This window comes from Poeciliopsis prolifica, unplaced genomic scaffold (assembly GCF_027474105.1).
Source record: "Poeciliopsis prolifica strain line A6 unplaced genomic scaffold, Auburn_PproV2 SCAFFOLD003, whole genome shotgun sequence".
Taxonomy (NCBI): Eukaryota; Metazoa; Chordata; class Actinopteri; order Cyprinodontiformes; family Poeciliidae; genus Poeciliopsis; species Poeciliopsis prolifica.
The window spans coordinates 15,149,188-15,170,427 of NW_026562378.1; the positions used below are offsets into that span (position 1 = coordinate 15,149,188).

Sequence of the window (21,240 nt, forward strand, 5' to 3'; positions counted from 1 at the left end):
AAATCAAATTTATCATTCTTAACTGAAAATAGGAAAGGTTTATGTAATTTAATGTCAGCCAATGGAAAAAAAACATACACAGTGTAAGAAACATCTGTGTTTTTATGTTTCTAGTTAAATGTCTGATGTGACAGCAATGTTCCCTATTAGTGGTATAGTTTTATGTATTTTGCTCTGTGTAACATAATACTATACCTTTGTTTATTTTCACTTCATTCTCACCCAGCAATAAAAGAAAGAAAAACAAGTAGGTAAGATAGGAAGGCAGACAAATTTGTTTATTGAGATGTGCAAAAGTCTTAAAATTATTATTATTGTTTATTTATTTTATTATTATAGAATCAGAATCTCATGGAAAAAAAAATAAAAATCTTTGTTTGAGAACAATTCATCTGAAGCTGAAAAAATCCCTAATTAAAAAAAGTTTATTTTTTTTTACTAAATCCACTAATTCTCCGTTGTCATAATTATTCATCCCTCAAACAGCACTTTTGAATACATGCAGCTCTGAATGCATACTTCTTAAAATGTAAACATTATCATTCTGTAAACATACAGCAATCTAAGATTTTCTGTTTCCAAGCATAACATTTCTCAAATCCACTGGCCACCAGGCTGGGTCTGGACTCATGTCTGTCTTGCCAACACAAATAGGAGGATTCTCAGAGATGCAGCTGAAAGAGGCATCTAAGTCTCTATCACAGCTGTTAGTCTGTGTCGACATGACAAACAGTTAGTTGGGAGGCTGTCCTGATATGTTGAGTTTATCCAAAGTTATTTCAACCAGACCACTTAATTTTTCTGCAAAAACATCGTTCCACACTGGATTTGTACTGATGAAAAATTTGAAAAGCTGCCTTAATTAGGTAAAGAGATCTGTGATGCTATGGGCTTGTTTCTCTTCCAAAGGCACTGTGATCTTTGTTGAAGTACAAAGTTCTTTGAAATACTAGGAACCATAAAAACGACAATCTGATAGGCTTGATCAGCAAATTTCTCAGCTATTTCCACAGCATTAAGATCCACAACATGTATCTAAATTACAAAGAATGATTCATCAAATACAAAGTCAACTTCCCCTGCAGGGCCAAGAAATGTCTGCACAGCTACAACATTAAACCAAAGCACACAGTAAAGAATGCAAGTAGTTATCTGTGACCTGAATCTGTTCACAACTGAATCTGTTTTCTCATTTTACTTTCCACTTTAAACACTGTCTCGTCCCATGACAATACAAACAATGCATAGACAAGGAAGTTTTATTTCATTTCCTGCAGTCATTTCTTTGTGGGTACAAATCGTATTTTCATACAACTTTTTTCAATAACCCATGATGCATTGCATCCATACATTTGTAGCTCAAAACAGCTTTTACAAAAAAGGATATACAATATATACTTATATTTATATTTTATATATATATATATAATATACATGTGTTTCTTTATGCATTTTAGTGTGTTTGTAACGGGTAACAGAAGCTTTGAAAAAAAGAAAACATAGCCAGGTCGAGATAAATCCCAACAGAAAGTCTTTACCAAACATATAATGGCCAGGTTATCAAAGTCATCAACATTGGCTATATATTTTGCTCAACATGAAGCCCTTCAAACACAGTTTGCATATATTCCACAATTACAGTCATGTAAATCCAGAGTGATTTGCCTTGTTTTTTTGTTGTTTTTTTAGTACTATGGACCCACATTAACAGCTACATATAAAACAAAACTCTTTAACGAAGGAGGATCAGTTAATGGGTTTGTTCACTGACTTTCTAAAGCTTTCTTTTTTTTCTTAAAACAGAATCCAACATGTCATGGGATACATTCTTTTATACCGATAACGATGTGAAGAATATCAGGATTATAGGCCTTTTTAATTCAGTGGTTAAGTCGCAGCAATGATATTATGTGTTTTCAATCACTTGTAGAATTGGAGTGGCTGTTGAGTTGTACATTAATTAAGTAAACAAACAAAATAAATCATGTATCACAATCTATGTATGGCTTCATGTCTTTTCCTTAAGAGGACAAATGTAAATAGTGCACTCCAGCAGCCAGTTGTTGCTACTTGTACATTTGTTTTTAAGACCCTGCTGAAAATAGATTTAAAAAAAAGTACTAACTTAGCACAATAGCTGATATGTGTGTGTGTGTTTTTTTTGTTTTTTTGTTTTTTTTTTTACTTGGGTCAAAGATGAGGGGGAAAAACAAGCAGAAAAACACAGCCATAAATAAAGTACAGGAAAAATATCACTCAGAAAGAGACTTGACTGTTTGAGTCAATGCAAATGATAAGTCTGTGCTGTGTTGTACTTTGTCAAGATTACTTCAGGTGTTAATCACTTCACATTATATAGCTCAAAAATTACATCAGTTTTCAATACAACATAGTAATATTAAATTGTGTATTTATACTAATTGATCATCATTCATGTAAACATATTAAACCAGGTCATGCAAACAGTAGACCAAAACTTTTTTCCACTAGAGGTGCACAGCACAGAGCGGGCAGAGCGCCCAGACTGAGATCCTCCCGACTCAACATGAGCCGGGTCTGGGCCAGAACAGGAGACTGACAGCCTGTGGATTTCTTTATTTTTATCCCTTTATTTTATTTATTATTATTTATATATATTTTATTTTATTTTTTATTTTTCTGCTGAAAACAAAATGGTGTTTCTGTCTTCCTCATGGCATAAGAGCTCATGATATAAAGACATAGTGGGGATCTCAGTTTGAACCTCTGATAACAAAACAGCCGTAAAACAAACAAACAAAAATGTCTCCTTTTGGATATTCATACATTTCAATGGTTTTTCCCGACAGGAAGCATGCAGACACTTCAGGTCAAAACCACCCATTACTAACCCAGTCTGAGCCAGAATATTGAGTCCGAAAACCCCATGTTTTAATTGCTACTTTCAGGTATCTCCAGGTTGTTTGTACAAAGTGGTAATCAGTCAAGGGAAAAAAGAAAAAAAAAAAAAAAAACAATAGTTGATCAAATAAAAAAAACTTAATTTAGCAGTAATAGACAGTCAACATTAAGACAATTGATCTCAGTTACTGTTAAATATTATTATCCACCTGATCTGAACTTTTGTTTTACTTCTCATCCACATGAAAACAGCATTTGTTGGGGAAAATGACATTTTACGCTTTGCATTTTGTATTTATTTATGAATAGAATATCCAGCCATTAATGCCCACTATATACTTTATGGATGTAAACTCTATCCAATAAAGAATTAGATTAAATTGCGCTACAATGGACTGAAATGCATTTCAGTCAGTTAGAAAATGAGTAAATGAGATCTATAAATGTGACAGAATTTGAATCTGGTGGGTTATATTGGGACTTATATATATGTTGTATTCTGTTAAAATTATTTAGTAAATTTTAGTCAGTTGGATGATAACTAGGATAAACTAGACTAGTTTTATAAGTAATATTTTTGGTTTGAACTGTGTTACAGTGGACTGAATTGGATTATATTTGGGGGTGAAAAAGCTCAAATAAATTAGAGTTTTAAAACATTACTTGAGCTGAGCTATACTCAGCTGGAATGAACTGGAGTTAATCTGTCTCTTTCTAACTGAAGTGTATTATATTTAGTTGGAAGAAACTGGAAGCTATTTATTTATTTAGAATAATAAATTAGACTGAAGTATTCAGTTTGTAAGAGTGAGACTAAATCTGATTCAATTGGACTAAAACCAGATGTAAGTGGAAAAAAACTAAAGTCAATTATGAGTAAACTTGGTTGGACAGATTTCTAAACTGGAACTGAATAGGAAACCGAAAAGAGTCGATTAGGTTACAGGCTACTGTATCTACTTGTTAAAACAATTTGATCAAATCACATTACAGCAGAACTGAATTCAATTTAAGTGAAATGGTTTATTTGATCTAAAATGTTCCCTCAGTGGACTTTTGTTTTGCAGAGGTTCCACACAAACTGAGTTGTTCACTAGGCATTAAAACATAACTTGAGGGGGAAACAATGTTCAGCTACTTGACTAGAGTCACCTCTTGGACAGTGGCTGACATTTCATTAACAAAGAGTAGAAAGACCTGCAGGACTCTCTTTAAGTACTGGTTCCCTTTAAATGGTATTTTCTCTGTAACCTGCCTGGCCAGATTTTTCAGGGAAAGCTGCCAGTATTGTGTGGGCCAGAGGGATGCAGACACGGAAATTATGATTGGAGGTAGATGTTTCACATAATGAGACAACAATTATGATAAATAACACAGCTTTAAGAACGCTTCTTTGATTGAAAGCCCCTGTGAAGGTAACATGTTGAACTGTTAGTAAAAAAAAAAACATGCTCTGTTATGGCTGCACAAAAAAGATAATTTCATTATAAATCTGAGTTGCTGACTTAGACCTTTTTAAACTTTCAGCCTTGAGAAAGCTGCATTCTCAAAGCAGCCTTACAGATGTTTTTCAGCTTTTGGTTTGTTGTCATGACTAAATGTTTCAGGCATGTGAGGCGCGCAGTGCTCTACACAGCAGAAGAGATTTTCTAGATGACAATGTTGGTTGGTTTTTTTTCTATTTGAGGATAATGACACTTATTGTGGTACAATGTAGGACCTACATTACAAACTTAAACTTAGTCATTTTATTTCTCATCTGCTGTTTAATTCTTTTGAGATCTTTTAACCTATTTCACGTTCCTTCTTGATTTTGATGGTCTGGCAGTAACTAGTTCTCTATGTGGCTGTAAAATTGAACAACAATAAGGTCAAATAGAGGCAAAAGCTGTGATTAACCTTTCTCTTTAGTTAACCTTGCTTTGGTTAGTTTGCCTTGATAATTGAAATCATCACTTATGAACTACTTCTTGTATTTCCCCTTGTATCTTTTGACAGTATAATTTGCTTAACGATGCAGCAAAATATTGAAGTGTGACAAAATAAAAATAAAAATCTGGAATCGGTCAAATACTTTTCATTAAAATAATGATGTATTTAAAAACAATTAAAAAAAGAAACAACAACATATATTTGGTTCTTAAAAAAAAAAAAAAGAGAGGAGAACTGGGTATGTGCTCTGGTGGACATTGACTAATATCTACTCTGCCTTACTGGCCAGACTGGGTGGGCGGGTTCTGGGTGCTCCAAAGACACTTAATCATCATGACACCAGGAGGCCTTGCTCAGATGCGACTGGTTGGCCTGCAGCAGTAGGTGCAGCTTCTCAGGCTGTCCCGATCTGTGCTACCCTCGTTACTTCCACGGCGGCCATCATCGTAGTGCGACACTGGGTGATGAAGAGCAGAGCAGCAGAGGAATTAAGAAAAACCCGAGGGTTAGTCATTACGTGTACAACATCAAAGTTAACATTATTTTTTTTCAGTATATTTAAAATGAGAGTTATCTGTTTGACTGTGACAGTGCTGCATAATTTGATATGTTGGCAAACCTATCCAACTAATAAATAAGATTTATGAGTAGGAGGGAAGATATAAGATATGCAATAGAGCAGAATTAATGCAATATCCATTCAAGTCTAACAACAGCACACAGGGAACACGTCTTTTGCTTTCTGTAGCAGCAGGACCTTCATCTCACTCATTACCTTTAACATTTTGATGCTTTACATCATACACAATCAGACATTTTGAAAGTTGTAGACAGGAGCTCATGGCAGGCTTAGATTTATAGTTTCCCTATCCATTTGTAACAAAACTCTTATAATATGACAATGTTAACACAAAGTACCACCTGTAACCATTTCTACATGTGCATGTTGCACACGACACACATGATGCTTTGCAACTGCAGGTCTTGCAGAGATCTAAATTATTACTTTAGGAGTAACAAATGACAAGGGTTAGAAAATGTAACACAGTAGCTTCTCTTATGATAGAATACATTCATTTACAACATAGTTTAAGGGAAACTTAGACTAAGCAAATAGAAATAATAAAAGCAAAATAGAAATACATTACTTCTAAAGAGTTACTGAGTGTTGTGAAAGAAAACACACAATCCCATCTGCACAAAAAATTTATATAACTGCTTTGAGTGCTTTTTGTCATCATTTGTCAACAGGCTGGAATGAGTCACAACCAGATCGTCTCTAAGAAATATGGCAGACGGGGCATCCTGGCAGCTAAAGGATTTGTAACTGAAAAAAAATAAATCTTACATTGCTCATCATTATTCTGTCCTGTAAACTACACAGTTGGTTAAAGAACTTTGTAAAGTAAGCCTGAGATTTCTCTAAAGTTAATGCAGTATCTATCTTTTTATGTAATCTTAAATATTTTTAAATTGTAATATCATACAATGACTCACTACTTCTACACACACCTGTCAAAATTCCAGATTTTTTGACTACAATGAATAACTTTTGTTTTTTTTTTACTTTCAGTGTCATCACATGTTTCCTCCACAATTCAGACAGTAAATAAACCATATCAGAAGAAAATGTAAGGAATAAAAAGTTTGCAATAACCTAATTGCACATCCTTAAACTAAAACTTTATTGAAATACCTTTTGATTTCAGTCTTCTTGAGCTCTAAAGGAACGGTGTGGTTTTTATCTTAACACATAAATTTGGGTGAATATTTCTGTGTGAACATGTGGTGCGTCTAAGGACTCCAACTACAAGAAATCGATGTGATCAAATTAAATCGTGAGATATTTCAGCAAAGTATTATTTAAAGACACATTTGTTGTTTATTTTTCTCTTTCCCACTTGACATGTTTATTCATTGTTTTAGTTAATTTACACAATATATCTGTAACTTTGAAAGTGGTAAAAAGAAAATATGGACATTATTTATCATACACTTATTTGAAATGTCAAAAAATTATTTCTAACTGAGGTGTGTACTCCACTGTGCACAAGCGAAATTAAAGACTTCATGTCTTAAAAAGTTTTTGGAGGTACCTTCACAAAGCACCTTTTTGCAAGATTCATCTATTAACCACATACAGAAATGGACGGTTTGAAGTTGTATTTGCTCGTTGACTGTGAGCTGCTGACTTACAGCTCTCCTCCTCCTCATTTCCCAGTTCATCCTCCTCTTCCTCCACCTCCTCCTCTGGGAGCAGATGTCCATGGCAAGGACTGGTGGGAGTAATCTGACTCGGTCCCTCGAGACTGGTGCCCAGCTGCAGCCTCCGCATGTGTCGCACCACCGCCGTGGCATTGAATGCTTGCTGCAGAAGCCAAAAATACAAGAGAAAACATTAATATATATATATATATATATATATATATATATATATATATATATATATATATATATATATATATATATTATATATATATATATAATATATATATATATGTGTGTGTGTGTGTGTGTGTGTGTGTGTGTGTGTGTGTGTGCTTCCTGTATGTCAAAAATGTCCTCTATTTTTTGTTCCTTGTATGTTTTCTTCTTTCTGACAGTGATTTGAAATCTGACTTGTAGAAATAAATATTTCTAATTTAAAATGTTTTGTTTTAACAGGCTGACTGAAACATCATGCCAAATATAGTCCAGTAAGAAAAATGTAAGAAAATTATAATTTTAAATTTGTTAAAATGAAGTTGGACAACCAATTAGAAATAAGTGTCTTTGGAGAATTACATAAAGAACTGAATAATAAATGCATACAATAGTACATTCACAATACATTCCTAGATTCATTTTTGACAGATGCTATCATGCATATTTTGTAAATCAATTCAAATAACTAAATATCCTTACATCAACATTGTTCTTGTGGTGGCCCTGTTTTACCAGTGATTATGTTTTTGTGTAAATGAAAAAATATTTTGCACATGAAAACTTTACCAATAAATAAGAAAAGACTCTTTAAACTGAACAGTGAAGTGAAAATTGCAAAAATCACAGATGGTGTAGCCCACTAGAGGTTACATTAAATTATTTATGATAAACTCCCACACAGTCATACTGGTGTGTAACAGAAAGTTGCCTCCCAACAAAAGATATGTCAGTAAACTTCTGAGTGTTTTATAGCTGGGATGTTTAATCCTTTGTCACTTGGAGAAAAATGAACTTAAAAATCATTTTTATTTGATTATATTAATATCATTATTTTTGCTGCTCAACAGGTAACTAAACACAAAAATGATTTTGGGAAACCAGCAAAAATATTCTGATTTTGGTAGAAAAGTGATCTGTAGATCACTGAAGATCCTAAACATGAAGTCAGAGGCTGAGCCCAAACACAGCAGAAAGAGGAACATCATGGGTCAGTTCGTGAGCAGATGAAGACAAATTATGGCCATGTTTGTTTTTAAGAAACGTTAGGACCTCTGCTCTTTCCCAGCTTATTCAATTCAGTTCTTTTCTTCATTTGTTTCTCTGCAGAGACACCGTATAAACCAGGGCATCAACATCTCCCCCAAGAGGCTTTAGTAAAAACTATATTTCTGGGGAGAAGATGGTTATACAGTTAACCTAAAAATAATAGGACCAAGGCTCACATACAAGAACACAGAGAAATATGTTCACTTGAAAATACTTTCAGGGTGCAAAGACATACAATTTTTATAGTGACAAGCCTTCATCATAAGTTTACAGAAAATGCACTAACTGACAAAAATTAAGCAGCCAGACTTGGTTGCTTTACATTTGTCATCAGTGAGTCCCTGCTTTTATGTTGAGGTGATATTCTGAAACCAAAATAATTAAACTTAACTGTTCTGTAATGGCCCCAAAGTTCCTTCTCTACCTTGGCAGTGCCAGAACAATTGTCTGCATGAGTTTAATTGTTTTCATTAACGGCACCAGGGGAGGTGTAGATTTTATGCATGCCTGCTTTGGGTTCAAGAGAAAGAGAGACAGACAAAGAGAGATGAAGAGAGAGAAAGAGATGTTATTGCTGCTGCTTCTCATGCTTGTTTGTGCTGGGATCTCTTAAGACTTTATATCACTGGGAGGCTGTTAAAAATCTGAGGGGACATTGAGGGACATTTTAGGTCTGTCTCGATGTGAAAATTTGCCAGGTGGTGACTAATTTCTATAAATCCAAAGGAATGTGTGCAGTCTTTTACTTCAGTCCAAAACACTAAATGTACAACGCCACATCGGCGCAATGATTGCCAGTTTTTAAATCTGTCTAAGTGAGACAAAAAGGCAAAGAAGAAAGCATGCAATCCAAGTCCTGCTGGAGCTAAATCTGCTCCTTTCACAGTTTGTCGACTGACCTTCCATTTACTTTTGGCAAAGTTCTTCTTGATTTGAGCGCTGACAGATTCATGGATATTCTTGTCCAGAGCTGTGTCACCACATATCCTGAAAAAAAAAAAAATGATAATGAAACAGGACACATTAAAGGGACTTTTGCAACATGGTTGTTTGGAGTTTGCTCATCACAAGGGAATTTAACACAACAGACGATTGACATGTGTTTTAATAATCATTTAATTTTGGAGTTAAAAGGCTTCGTAAACTTTTCTTCAGCTAATCTGAAAGTCATATGAAGTTTGCAGGTCTGCAGAAAATCTGAAATGTCCGTCACAAACTTAACAATCATCTGACCCCATTGTGTGATTTTTTTTTCTCACTTTGTAGCTGAGTTATTGTTTTCACTAACTCCACTGACTTTCCGAAAATGTTTGCAAAAGCAGTCAGAATACCCCAGAGACAGAGTTTATATACCTGTGGCCACTGAAGGGATCACCTGAATTCAACAATTTTCATAAGTGTTGTTGATCAGCATATACTGTATCTCTGAAAAAAATTACTTTTGTGGAAGACCAATCTAATTCTGAGAGGGAGAGAAGAATAGAGGTGAAACCATCATTTATGACTGTTCTTACTCTTTTTATTGTCTCTCACCATTGATCTCTTTGTAAGTGTTGATTTGTAATCTGCATACTGAACATGGATCTTTCAGTGCTTTATAAAGGTAACTTTGAAATCAGTTCAGGATTTTCAGCATCACAGAGAGGGTTCATTTCTTACCTGGCTCTATCACCACAGTAGCATATGCGACAAACTTAATCTGCTCTTTAACAGATTAGGTTTGCAGATTAGAGCTCAAGAGCATAAAATCACTTTTTCTCAACTAAAGAATGCCAGGAAAAGAATAAATAAATAAAACCTGGTAGTCTGTGAACAGTGCCTTCTTTTCTCTCCTTCATCTTCTGTCTTTTAACATAATTTGATGAGTTGCTTCTCATCAGAATGAATCCATATCTACTTAAAACAGAGATTGTTCATTCTAAAGTTTGCTCCAATTAGAGGTTGATGGATTAAAACTAATATTAGTTGTGTTTCTTAACTAAAATGCCTTAACCTTAAACAATGTTCATGTCGAAACAAGTTCAATCTAATTGCCATGAAGAGTAGAGTTTGGATGACAGAAATGACCTCAGATGTTTTCAATACATCTGTTATTGCTGGAAAAATATAACTTAAAGCATATGCCATTGGCCTTCTTGCACAGAAAAGTTGCAGCATTATTTATAACAGATACCACAAATTGTTTGAGTTTCCTACCAAGGATGTTGGAGAGCCTGCTCACAAGTGTACCTCTTCATGGGGTCCTTTTCCATCATATGACAGATGAAGTCTTTGGCTGCCAACAAAATTTAGGTTCATGTTATTGAAAAGCACTTGTAATTGTTGTGTCCACTGTCAGTATTCTGGAAGTACCTGAATCTGAGATGTCATCCCAGTATGGAGAGTCGAATTCATACTCTGCTTTCAGAATCTGCTCAAATAACTTGGCATCATTTTCGTCGTAAAACGGAGGATATCCACAGAGTCTGGGGGGACAAAGTTACAATCTGATCATTTCCTTGTAAAAGGTTAATTTGAAAAGTAAACAAAAAAGATCAACTCACAAAATGTAAGAAATAACTCCTATGGACCAGCAATCTACAGCTTTACTGTACGGTTTCTGAGCGAGGACTTCGGGGGCTGTGAAGCAAACACAATACGCAGAGAGTATAAAGATGTAAGTAATTTTGACCTTTCAGCAAAACTGAATGATCTAACAGGTCACTCTAAGCAGGACCGGAGCTCTTCTGAAACACTTAGAACTGGCTCAGAAGTGGATAAAGAGCCTCTTATAGTCCTTTGAGTAATGAGATGTCATCTGTAACAGCTCTCATGGAAATGAGAGGATGAGGTGAAGAGAATCTGAATGACCAGAGAAAGAGCCCCTCACCCACATAACCAGGAGTGCCACACGCCGTGGACATGACACTGCCCGCTCCCTCGATCTTCGACAGACCAAAGTCACTGATCATGATTTTGGAGTCTTCATCCATACTGTAATACAGTAAATTCTCTGGCTGCAAACAAAACAACATAGGATCAGTGTTATTGTTTGAAAACGAGAAGTGGCGGTATTGCGTCTGCCTTTTATGGAAGCAGGTACCTTCAAATCTCTGTGGACGATTCCCATATCATGGAGATATTTTACAGCGTCCAAGATCTGGTGGATGAGCTGGCTGGCATCCCTCTCTGTGTAGAACCCTTTCTCCACAATCCGGTCGAAAAGTTCCCCACCCGAAACTCTGTCAAAAAGAAAAATATGTAAAAAAAAAATTATAAAAAGCTTACTTTTCTAAAATAAACTTTTCAACTTTTCTTGGGTGAGAAAATGTATGATGTTGATTTGTTTTATTTATTTTTTTGCTTTTTTTGAGTAAAAGAAAGTTATTTTAAAAGTTAAGTGAAAATGCATTCATTTTGTTTCTAGTGAAAATGCTCCCTCAGCCCATCCAAAACAATGAACTGTACACCAGCATATGAAAATATCTTGATGAATTGAATATTAATGGTATGTCCTAATTTTTTCACATCAATTGAGCACTACATAAAGTTCATGAGTGACATAAGTACAATATTTAAATTTAACATAGTTCTAAATATCAGCTGTAAAATAAAAATTAAAAAGTTATCTTTTTGAAAAGTTTTGTGAAATCTTTTTTTTAATAGCTCGTTAGCATCTTGTTGAAATCTGCACACAATCCTGTCTTCATTGAGACCCCTGGTCAAATTCATGCCTTTCCAATCATATTAAGTTTTCAAAATGAAGAGGCTTCATCTATTAACCATTAAACATGAATGTTCATTGTATGTGAAGTTTTGCCATTACAGACTGTTTAGCATTTACAAATAAATCAGATCTCAGCTTGCAGAGAGAAAAAAGGAGTTTTTTGATACTGTGATTTTTCTCCTCTGGCCATCATACTAGTGACTACAGCCAAATTAACAAGGCAGATGTCTTCAGATTATGTAAGTAGAGGATTACTGAGCTGATGTTTTGCCTAAATGAAATCAGGGTTTTAAATCAGCTTGAAGGGCTTTGAGACCGACTGCAATCTAAAATGTGGTCTTAATGAGGCTCTATTTAATTTGAATCCCAGACTTTATTTACAGTCTGACAACAGAGGTGGAAAAATGTATGGATGTAAACTAGTTTATTGTTAACATGGTTGAATGCATTATTTGTGAACACAGATTATAACAAAGACCAGAGTAGTTGTAGAAAAGCTGACACAGACAGTTTTTGGAAAATAAGTTGACATGATTAATTTGCAAAGTGACATATGTATACTTTTTTCAGGACTCTGAAAAAGTATTTATCCCTTTATAGATTGCTTTTGAATTTGCCTTTTTTTGGTCTCACTTACATCATTCAGATCATTAAACAAAATTATATATCATACAGATATCGAGTCAAATCAAAAGTGCTTCTCAAAAGTGGATGTTATTCATTAAAAAAGCTTCTGAAGAGTCCTGATCTTAGAAAGTAAATACTCTTCTGGTTAAATCTCAAACTTTGTTTTGTTTTGTTTTTTTTAAAGATCCTTTCAGAAAAACATCTTGTAACCTCTTGTCTGCTTTGAATTTATAAATAGCTACCTTTTCTTTTTTGGACTGCTAGCATTTGGTGTATTGTATAACCCTGGGCATGTTATCTTTCACAACCTTTCTTTAGCTGCAGAGTTGTGTTGTTCTTGAGCTAGCCGTAGTCTGAGTTGCACTTAATGACTATTTCTCAATGATTATTTGGTATTGTCCAAAACTTAGCTAGAATCCTTCACATCCCCTAACTTCACCTATAAAAACTGATCCTATTTAAAGGAATAGGCTGGTAAATCCAAAATGTAGCATGTGACTACATTTTTGTACACCTACCAAAAACTTTTGCACTGATACATTTCTATTGTTTTGGCTGCGTTTTGTTGCTATTTTTCACATGTGTGGGTGTCTATGATGGCTAAATGCCTGGATTTTGCTCTGTATGTTTCCCAAGCAGGACAAGTTAACTTTAAGACACAGCCTCTTAAATAATTCCAGTTCTCACAAGGAAAAAAGAGAAAAAAATACAAATATATATACATATCTTTTTAATGGGTATTTCTCAATCAAGTAGTAGGACAAAGTCTTATTTCAATTGCTTCTACAGTCAGTTATCTGCAGAAAAATGATGGATAATCTTTGATTTAGATAGAAGGACAAGAAAGAAAGGCTACTCACAGTTGCATTACAAGATATAGATGAGACATACTCTCAAAGATGTCCTCCAGTGAAACAATGTTTGGGTGCTTGATTCTAGAGGAGATATATGACAGAAATCTTGCTGAAATAAGGCTGATCTCATCATAGTTTGGTCAATAGATGTATCTGTGATGAACAGATCACATGAAGAAAAGTCTGCTCTCTCATTTTTATAGAAAGCAAAACTGGAAAAGCAATTACGCTACACGGAAAATACATAAAAGTTCTAAATAAACCCGTTCACTGAAAAATGACAAACGTTAAGGAGGGTTGACATTCAGAACAACAGCTTGAAACACTAACAAAGAAATGATGCTGAACTTAACAAAAAAATAAACTGCAATAAATGCTAATCTCATCTCATTCAGAGATTGATCTGGACAAAGTGGCTATCAGCGCTGAGTTGAGAGCGTATGAGCTCACACCACTTCAACAAAAAGAGGCTCAAAATGTCTAACTATAAATAGATGGTTTCACATCTTTCACTGGACTCCCTGTTACTTTATTGCTTTAAGTATTTCCAAAACTCCACACTCCCGGCACTTCTCTTCTTCTTCTTCTTCTTTCAAAGCCTCCCGCACACAACTCCTCACCACTCCCCGCACTCCCACCCTCTCCGTGTCTCTTTCTCTTTCTTCAGTACACTGCTGCGGGGAACTCCACACCATCTCCGCCTCTGTGTGCTGTTGCCCTAGAAACAGGGACACTAAAAATAGGCCTATCTTCTTTACTCCTGACATTTCCGGTGCACAATCCTACTGTTTCCACTGACACTATACATTCAGTCATCTTTTCTGTTGACCCCAATGGTGGATCCACACGTGCATGTGGTGAGACGCTGCACTGACTAATTCCTGAGCCCACGGCGGATGCGTGGCAGGAACCTCACCTGTGCAGAACAGCGATCTCGTTTTCAATGTTGTTCTCTTTTCCTTCAAGGGCTTTCTTAGGGATGCACTTGATGGCCACTAGCCTCTGAGTCCTCTTCTCCTCTGCGAGAACCACCTCGGAGAAAGCCCCCCTGCAACATATCATCACATCTAAATATTATAAATTTGATAGAGTGTGGAAAAAATTGTCTTTTTTCATTTTTTCTGCTTGTAAAATCTGGTTTTCCCAACAATTTCACATCTTCCATTCTTTTTTGTAGCCATTGGTCTGCGTGTACGCTAGAGTGTACGTACAGATGAAAAATTCAAAGTGGTAACACTACTAAGTGATTTGGAAGGGGCTGGAGCAAAATCTCCAGAGTTGAAGCATATTTGTTGGAAGAAGAGAAACGCAGCTGCCGTTAAGAAATGAAACTATTTTTAATCCATTCAATAATGGATAGCATAAATGTAGTGGAGTTGCAACTAAGGGAGACCAGGCTGCATTATGGATTATGGTCTGGTAATGATGAGGGGGAGAATTCTGTGTATTTACACTGTGTGTCAACACACTGAAGCGTGGGTGGAGGCAAAGGAGGAGGCCTAAATGCCTGAACATTGGAAGTCACCACGGGGATCCGATCCATGTACAAAAAAGCGCTGAAGAGACAATCATAATAGATCACCACTCAAAAACCTGTTCCCCTGGGTTTTAAGGGGATCTCTATCGAAATAGAGATGTTATTTTTATATATTTTGTCAAATCAATCTGCAGCCTTCTCAATGTCAGAAACCAACAAATTCCAATATTCATGTTCAGCTTCTCGTTTGATTCCAGGCATGTCTCTCTGATGTGGCTTCATAGAATGAATCCCCGCTTTGCTCCGTTGCATCCTGCAATCATGAAAACAGCACGGGAAAAGTCTAAAGCTGTCAAGAGAGGGGCCACTTTTCACACTCGTCTCCAGTTTCATTTTTAAACCGTCCTAAAATAATCCCCTCAACAAAATCACATAAGGTTCCTGTTCTCATCGACCCATAAAAGCGTCTTAATGCGTTTATGTCTGCACCATCTTTAGCCATGGATTCATCAGAGAGACCAGAATTCTAAACCTCAATTATCTGCTGGTTAAGTTTTTGTTTAGGAAGTTGAATTGGAAACCACAAGAAAAAATAGAAGAGGCTGAAACTTGATATTTCTATTCCCTATAAGAAAAGACACATAACCTTTTTTTTCCTACTGTCTGATCTTAAATCATTCTTTCTTTTGTAGGTTGGATAGAGTTACCAAAATTGTGTCTGTTGCTAAATGCCACAACAATGATACAGAACATTTTTCAGTCACATTTTGCAAATTCTGAGGTTCACAGACATTTATGCACATTTTCTTATATTGCCTTTTAAACTCTATGTTTTTGGTAAAACATTTTGGCTCTCCTACCGCTCAAAATAATTTGCAGGAATTTTGTCCCATTCCTCTAGAAAGAACTGGTGTATGACGCTTTGCTATATTAATCGTTTTAGCTCTGATCACAAATTTTTTGTTTTGTTTTATGCATGACCAAGCAATCTTAATCAGCGAAAAAGCTTTAACTTAGTTTGTGGTGAAACTTTGAAATTGTACCAATTATTTTAGAATCTTATATTTTTACAATCCTGAAATATAAAAATTTGGAAGTTGATGCATATAACATATATTCATATTGCACCTTGTTATATTAATATACAGACTTCAAATATAGATTACATTTGCTTGTTTTTGTTCTATCCATCCGTCCATCCATCCGTCCAACCATCCATTTTTTCTCCCTTGTCTATCTAATGAAGGGTAGATTTCTGAGGAAATACTGCAATCTTTAAACCCACCCTCATTTTGATCATGTTAAACCAAAGTTTGAACAACTTAAGACTTAACAGAAAAACAAAAACAAAATCTGCATGGTGTAAAACCCAAGGTAACACCAGGTTCTATGACAAAGCTGTTCTATGACATTTATATTCATGGTCACAGAAACTGCCAAGCTGACAGATGTATTAGCTCTGAGTCTCTGAGACCAGTGAGTCATGCAAAACTTTCATTTATACATTTTTTTGAACATGGAGTTAAAGTAAGGGCAAGAATTTGTTACTGGCACTAAATTAGTTTTTGCTGTACGATGGTTTAACTGCATTATTTAAATATTTAAATCCATGAGGCCTGACTGTAGCACAAACTACCCATTTATCTATTTTTATGACTCTCAGGCGTGACTGTACAAAGTGCACATTAACTCTTCACAAAATCTCATTAGTAGAGAGCAGTAGCAACAGTAGCTTCCTCTCCTCCTTTGCATTTCTCTCACAGATCCACTGAGAGCCCACACCTACTATGTCTCCAAGGAGAAACGAGCAAGTGGATGGTTAATTACAGTGTCTAATGGCAACAGAAGATAGGTGTGTATGTGTGTATACTTTCTGATTTAGTGTCAGGCTTTTTGACTCTCACAAGGATTTCAGAGAGTGATACTGCAAATAAAACTAGTTTGGTTTACTTAGAAGAACAAACACAGTTACTCTAAATATTATACATCATATATTCATGGTTGATTTGGTTTATGACCACATTTGTGCTACATTATGCAATCTACCTGGAAACAGTAGCAATTTTGTGCTAAGAGCAACATTTTAGTTTATGTAGTCATTTCAAAAATATAACACAGCAATAAATACTCAGATTAGTTTATTTAAAAAATTTCACATTTAATTTTCTTTACATATATCTCTGGAAATTAAATTAAACACAATAATTACAAATAAATACCAAAAAGTAATACTTTTTCTAAATAATCAAAAGTTGATTAACAAAATAGTGTGATTGTTCTGAGGAAAAAGGACACGCACACTCTGACAAGAAAAGAAAAAACAAACTTCAGGAAATTGCATCTTATCATGTTTACAGTGAGATAAAGTACACACACCCAATTTCTTCTGTCCTCTTCTAATTGTACAGGAATTAAAATTCCTGTACAATCAACAACAACCGACTGTATGACATGTGATGACATTTTCAAGTTTTGGAAATCTTTTTAAGCATCTCGTGGAAAGTCCTCAGGCAATATTGACAGTATTAACTAACTATGACTAATAGAAATAATTATAGATAGACAATAAGATATAGACAATTACAGATAGATAATAAAATATAAGTAATTATAGACAAACAGATACCACCAGTCCCAAAGCCATCGGCACATCATGAACACATTCAGCACAGCGTGGGTCCCTGTCTGACACACTCACACACATGCAGGCACACGGAAACAAGTTGGTAAAGACACTGTAATCCCAGCTGCCTATATAGGCAAATATTGACTCACACATTCTCAAATTGCTATGAGAGTCTCAGTGTTCAAGGTATGAGCTGTCTTCAAGACTTCCCAAAGGGGTGGTTAAATAAACACAAACACAAATGATGTTGATAACTGTATCAATTATTATGCTTTTAATTTTGACTCCATCACCCATCTTAAGAAATCAAAATGATCAGCAGGGACAAAGTTATTTGTTTTCAATCCAATAGCAGCCAAATCACTCCAAAGGAGTCCAAACACAATTTGTCTACATCAAAAGCACTGACTGTGAGTAAAAGATGAATGCAACCACTAATTTCACCTTTTGGTTTGTGAAATTCAGCTTAGAGCACACATATTGAAAACTTCAACCAATATATTCTCAAGGGCCTTTGTTTTTCTTCTGGGTTGGTGCAAAATTGTTCCTCAAAGGGACACAAAATCTGTTTTCTTCCTGAATTGTTATGGAAAGACATTGTAGGCTGGTAATATTTGCGTATCTGCTGGATAAGATAAACATGGCACCTTCAGGTCTCTGGGAAACTAGTTTGGCTTATTTGTCAGCACAATCACAGCTACTCTAAGTATTATTAAATGTATATCATATTTTCAAGATTTGTTGAGTTCATCACCACATTTCTATTGTGTTATGCAATCCACGTAGAAACAGTAGCAATATAGTGGTAAAGAGCAACACTTCAGTTTGTGTAGTCATTTAAAACAATGACGCAATAGGATCTAGGTTCAACTCTAATTTAGTCTCTACAAGTCACACGTTTGCTTATGATGTAGCTGTAATTTTTAAATTAACTATAACAAAGGTTACTTTTCCATTTCACCATTTTACTTCACCATAAGTAACATTTGAATCTGTGCAGTTTGATAAATGGAGCTTAGAATTAATTGTAAAACATGCTATAAACCAGCTCATTGCCAGATTAAAGCCAAGAATTAACAGATGTTGTGCTTTCCTTCTAGCAATACTGAAACAAACAAGCAAAAGCAGAAATAAAAAGCGCAGGAAACTTTTAATTGACATCAACATCTGTACAACATAAGCTCTGTAATCTATGCTTGATGGTGAATGTCTGCTATAGGTTTTGAGTCAAACCAAAGTTGGACCAATATAGTCTAAAAAAGTGCATACATAACTTGGCAAGGCTCTAATACGTTGCACAGTTAGGAACTGATGAGCATAATTGATCTTGCACTGGTAAATACTGACACCTACTAAATCATCCATTCATTGTCTGAACTGGACAGGTTGCCAGTCCGTCAAAGCGCCTACAAAATTGTACGCAATTCAAATATCTCCACTTTTATAAAGGATGTCTTCACAAAAATTTCCTTGTCATGTAGCAGTTGTGCAACTTGTCCTCTGGTTCCTCTTAAATCATGAGTTTGCGAAGCCTCTTACCTCCACAGACAATCTGATAAGCATGTGTGCTTTGTAGCAGCGTTAAGAGGTAAATAAGCACATAGTTTAAGCTCTTACTGGATATCCACCAGAAGAGTTCAGGTAGCTCTTAAAACCGACCCATTCAGTAATTTACAACCCTGTACATTTTTTTTTAAAGACTATGAAATGAAACCGTTTTTGAAAACATGGTCCCTGCATTTACACCATATAAAAACTCCCAAAATCTTTTCATCCATCAATAAACATCTGAAATTACACCGTAAAAGAACAGTAGAATATAATCTTTACCCCTTGTTGCTCTAATCTACACATCTGCCTGTATGATATGCCTGTATAATAATCTAACCAGGGTCAGAGTAAGAGCAAAGTAAGTATGTTTTTGTAAAGTGCATGGTGTTTTTTTAATGAAAATATGCTGTGACAGCAACATTTTACAAACGATAAGCAAACCCTTTGTGAATATTTGTGCAAGACTGAGCATCTCTGCCTCAAATTTAGATTAAATGAATTAGGGATTCATTCATTTAAGTTTGAATACATTTTAATGTTCAAAGAAAAATTGTTCATTAGAAGAATAAACACAATTGGAAAAATCAATGTTTCTACTCTGAGACTAACATAACTGATGACAATGGGAAATTTTTCTCTCATCTGCAAAACCCTCCTATGAGGACAGTTTGTCCTGAAGTGGATTCCAAACAGAGGTAGAACTGTGGGGATTAGCTGGATCTGAAAATAATATTTCAACATAAATCAATTAACTTCACACAGTAAATTCCTGGATAAAGCTCCTCAGTAATCTTTTCTCTGAACGTAAGGAGCTTTTCTTCTATGTGTTTAATTCTGCTCTGAGTCAGGTCCATGTACAGCGACAGGAGGGAGAAATATTACTGCAGCTTGTTTTTTCTCTTTTTTTCCCCCCCTGTTAAAATAAGGAAACAAGGTATCCCAGCCAATCACATATTAAACCTTATTATGTAACTTTTTAGGTCCTCATTTAAATTAGACATTTAAATGAGTTTTTGTCAAATATTTGTTGTAGAAATCAATATAAACTCTCAACTTTAGAGTTTGTTAATCCTCTGATGTGTTTTTAGAACAATTTGTAGAACCTTTGTGACAATTTTTAAAACAAAATGACAACAGCAATTTTACAACAAAAATGTCAATAATGGACAATGTCAACATCCATTATGTGTATGTAAGTGTGTGTGTGTGTGTGTGTGTGTGTGTGTGTGTGTGTGTGGGGAGTGGGTAATGAAGAAGTGGGAGGGGGGGGGATGTGAAAGAGCACATTTTTTTTAAAACTAGCTAGCTAACCAAGCTAAAGTCACTGTATGTATTCTATTATGTTATGTGTATCAAGAGTATGAATGTGTTTGCATTTATCCATCCATCCATCCTCCTCCTCCTTCTCCTCTGCTTGTCTGGGGTTAGGTCGTAGGAGTAGCAGCCTAAGTAAGGAAGTCCAGACTTCGCTCTCCACAGCCGCTTGTTCCAGTTCCTCCTGGGGAATCTCAAGGCGTTTCCAAGCCACCTTGGAAAACATAGCCCTTCCAGCCTGTCCTGGGTCTTCCCCTCTGCCCAGAACACCTCACCAGGGAGGTGTCCAAGAAGCATCCTAACCAGATGCTTGAGTCACCTCAACTGGCTCCTCTTGACGTGAAGGAGCAGCGGCTCTACTCTGAGTCCCTCCTGCATGACCAAACTTCTGACCCTATCTCAAAGGGAGAGCCCTACAGGGAAAACTAATTTCGGCCGCTTGCATCTGTGATCTCATTCTTTCGGACATGACCCAAAGCTCATGACCATAGATGAAGGTAGAAACATGGATCGACAGGTAAATCAAGAGCTTTGCTTTTTGTCTCTTCACCACGACAGACTGGTACAGCGGCCGTTTCACTGCCCCATTTCTCTCATTCGTTAACAAGATTCTGAGATACTTGAACTCCTCCACTTGGGGCAGGACATCCTCTCCAACCCAGAAAAGACACGCTATTGTTTTGCAGCTCATTTATTTATGAATTTATTTATATAGCTATGAATTTTTTTTATTTATTTATTGAGATGATAAAAGAAAGAACCTTGAACACAATGATCAACAGGTTTTGCATGTCATTCAACA

General features: G+C 35.6%; 1 protein-coding gene across 1 annotated transcript in view; it reads right to left on the reverse strand.

Annotated features, from left to right (window-relative positions):
• Positions 1-380: 380 nt before the first annotated feature.
• camk1a (calcium/calmodulin-dependent protein kinase Ia) overlaps positions 381-21,240 on the reverse strand; it is a 28,897-nt gene continuing 8,037 nt past the window's right edge. Inside the window, exons 3-12 of the mRNA XM_055027253.1 lie at positions 14,387-14,518; positions 13,477-13,551; positions 11,366-11,504; positions 11,153-11,279; positions 10,827-10,902; positions 10,636-10,748; positions 10,480-10,558; positions 9,183-9,270; positions 7,009-7,180; positions 381-5,269 (exon numbers count right to left, since the gene is read on the reverse strand). Coding sequence (XP_054883228.1) covers positions 5,166-5,269; positions 7,009-7,180; positions 9,183-9,270; positions 10,480-10,558; positions 10,636-10,748; positions 10,827-10,902; positions 11,153-11,279; positions 11,366-11,504; positions 13,477-13,551; positions 14,387-14,518 — 1,105 coding nt within the window. The 3' untranslated portion in view covers positions 381-5,165. The remainder of the gene's footprint in view (positions 5,270-7,008; positions 7,181-9,182; positions 9,271-10,479; positions 10,559-10,635; positions 10,749-10,826; positions 10,903-11,152; positions 11,280-11,365; positions 11,505-13,476; positions 13,552-14,386; positions 14,519-21,240) is intronic.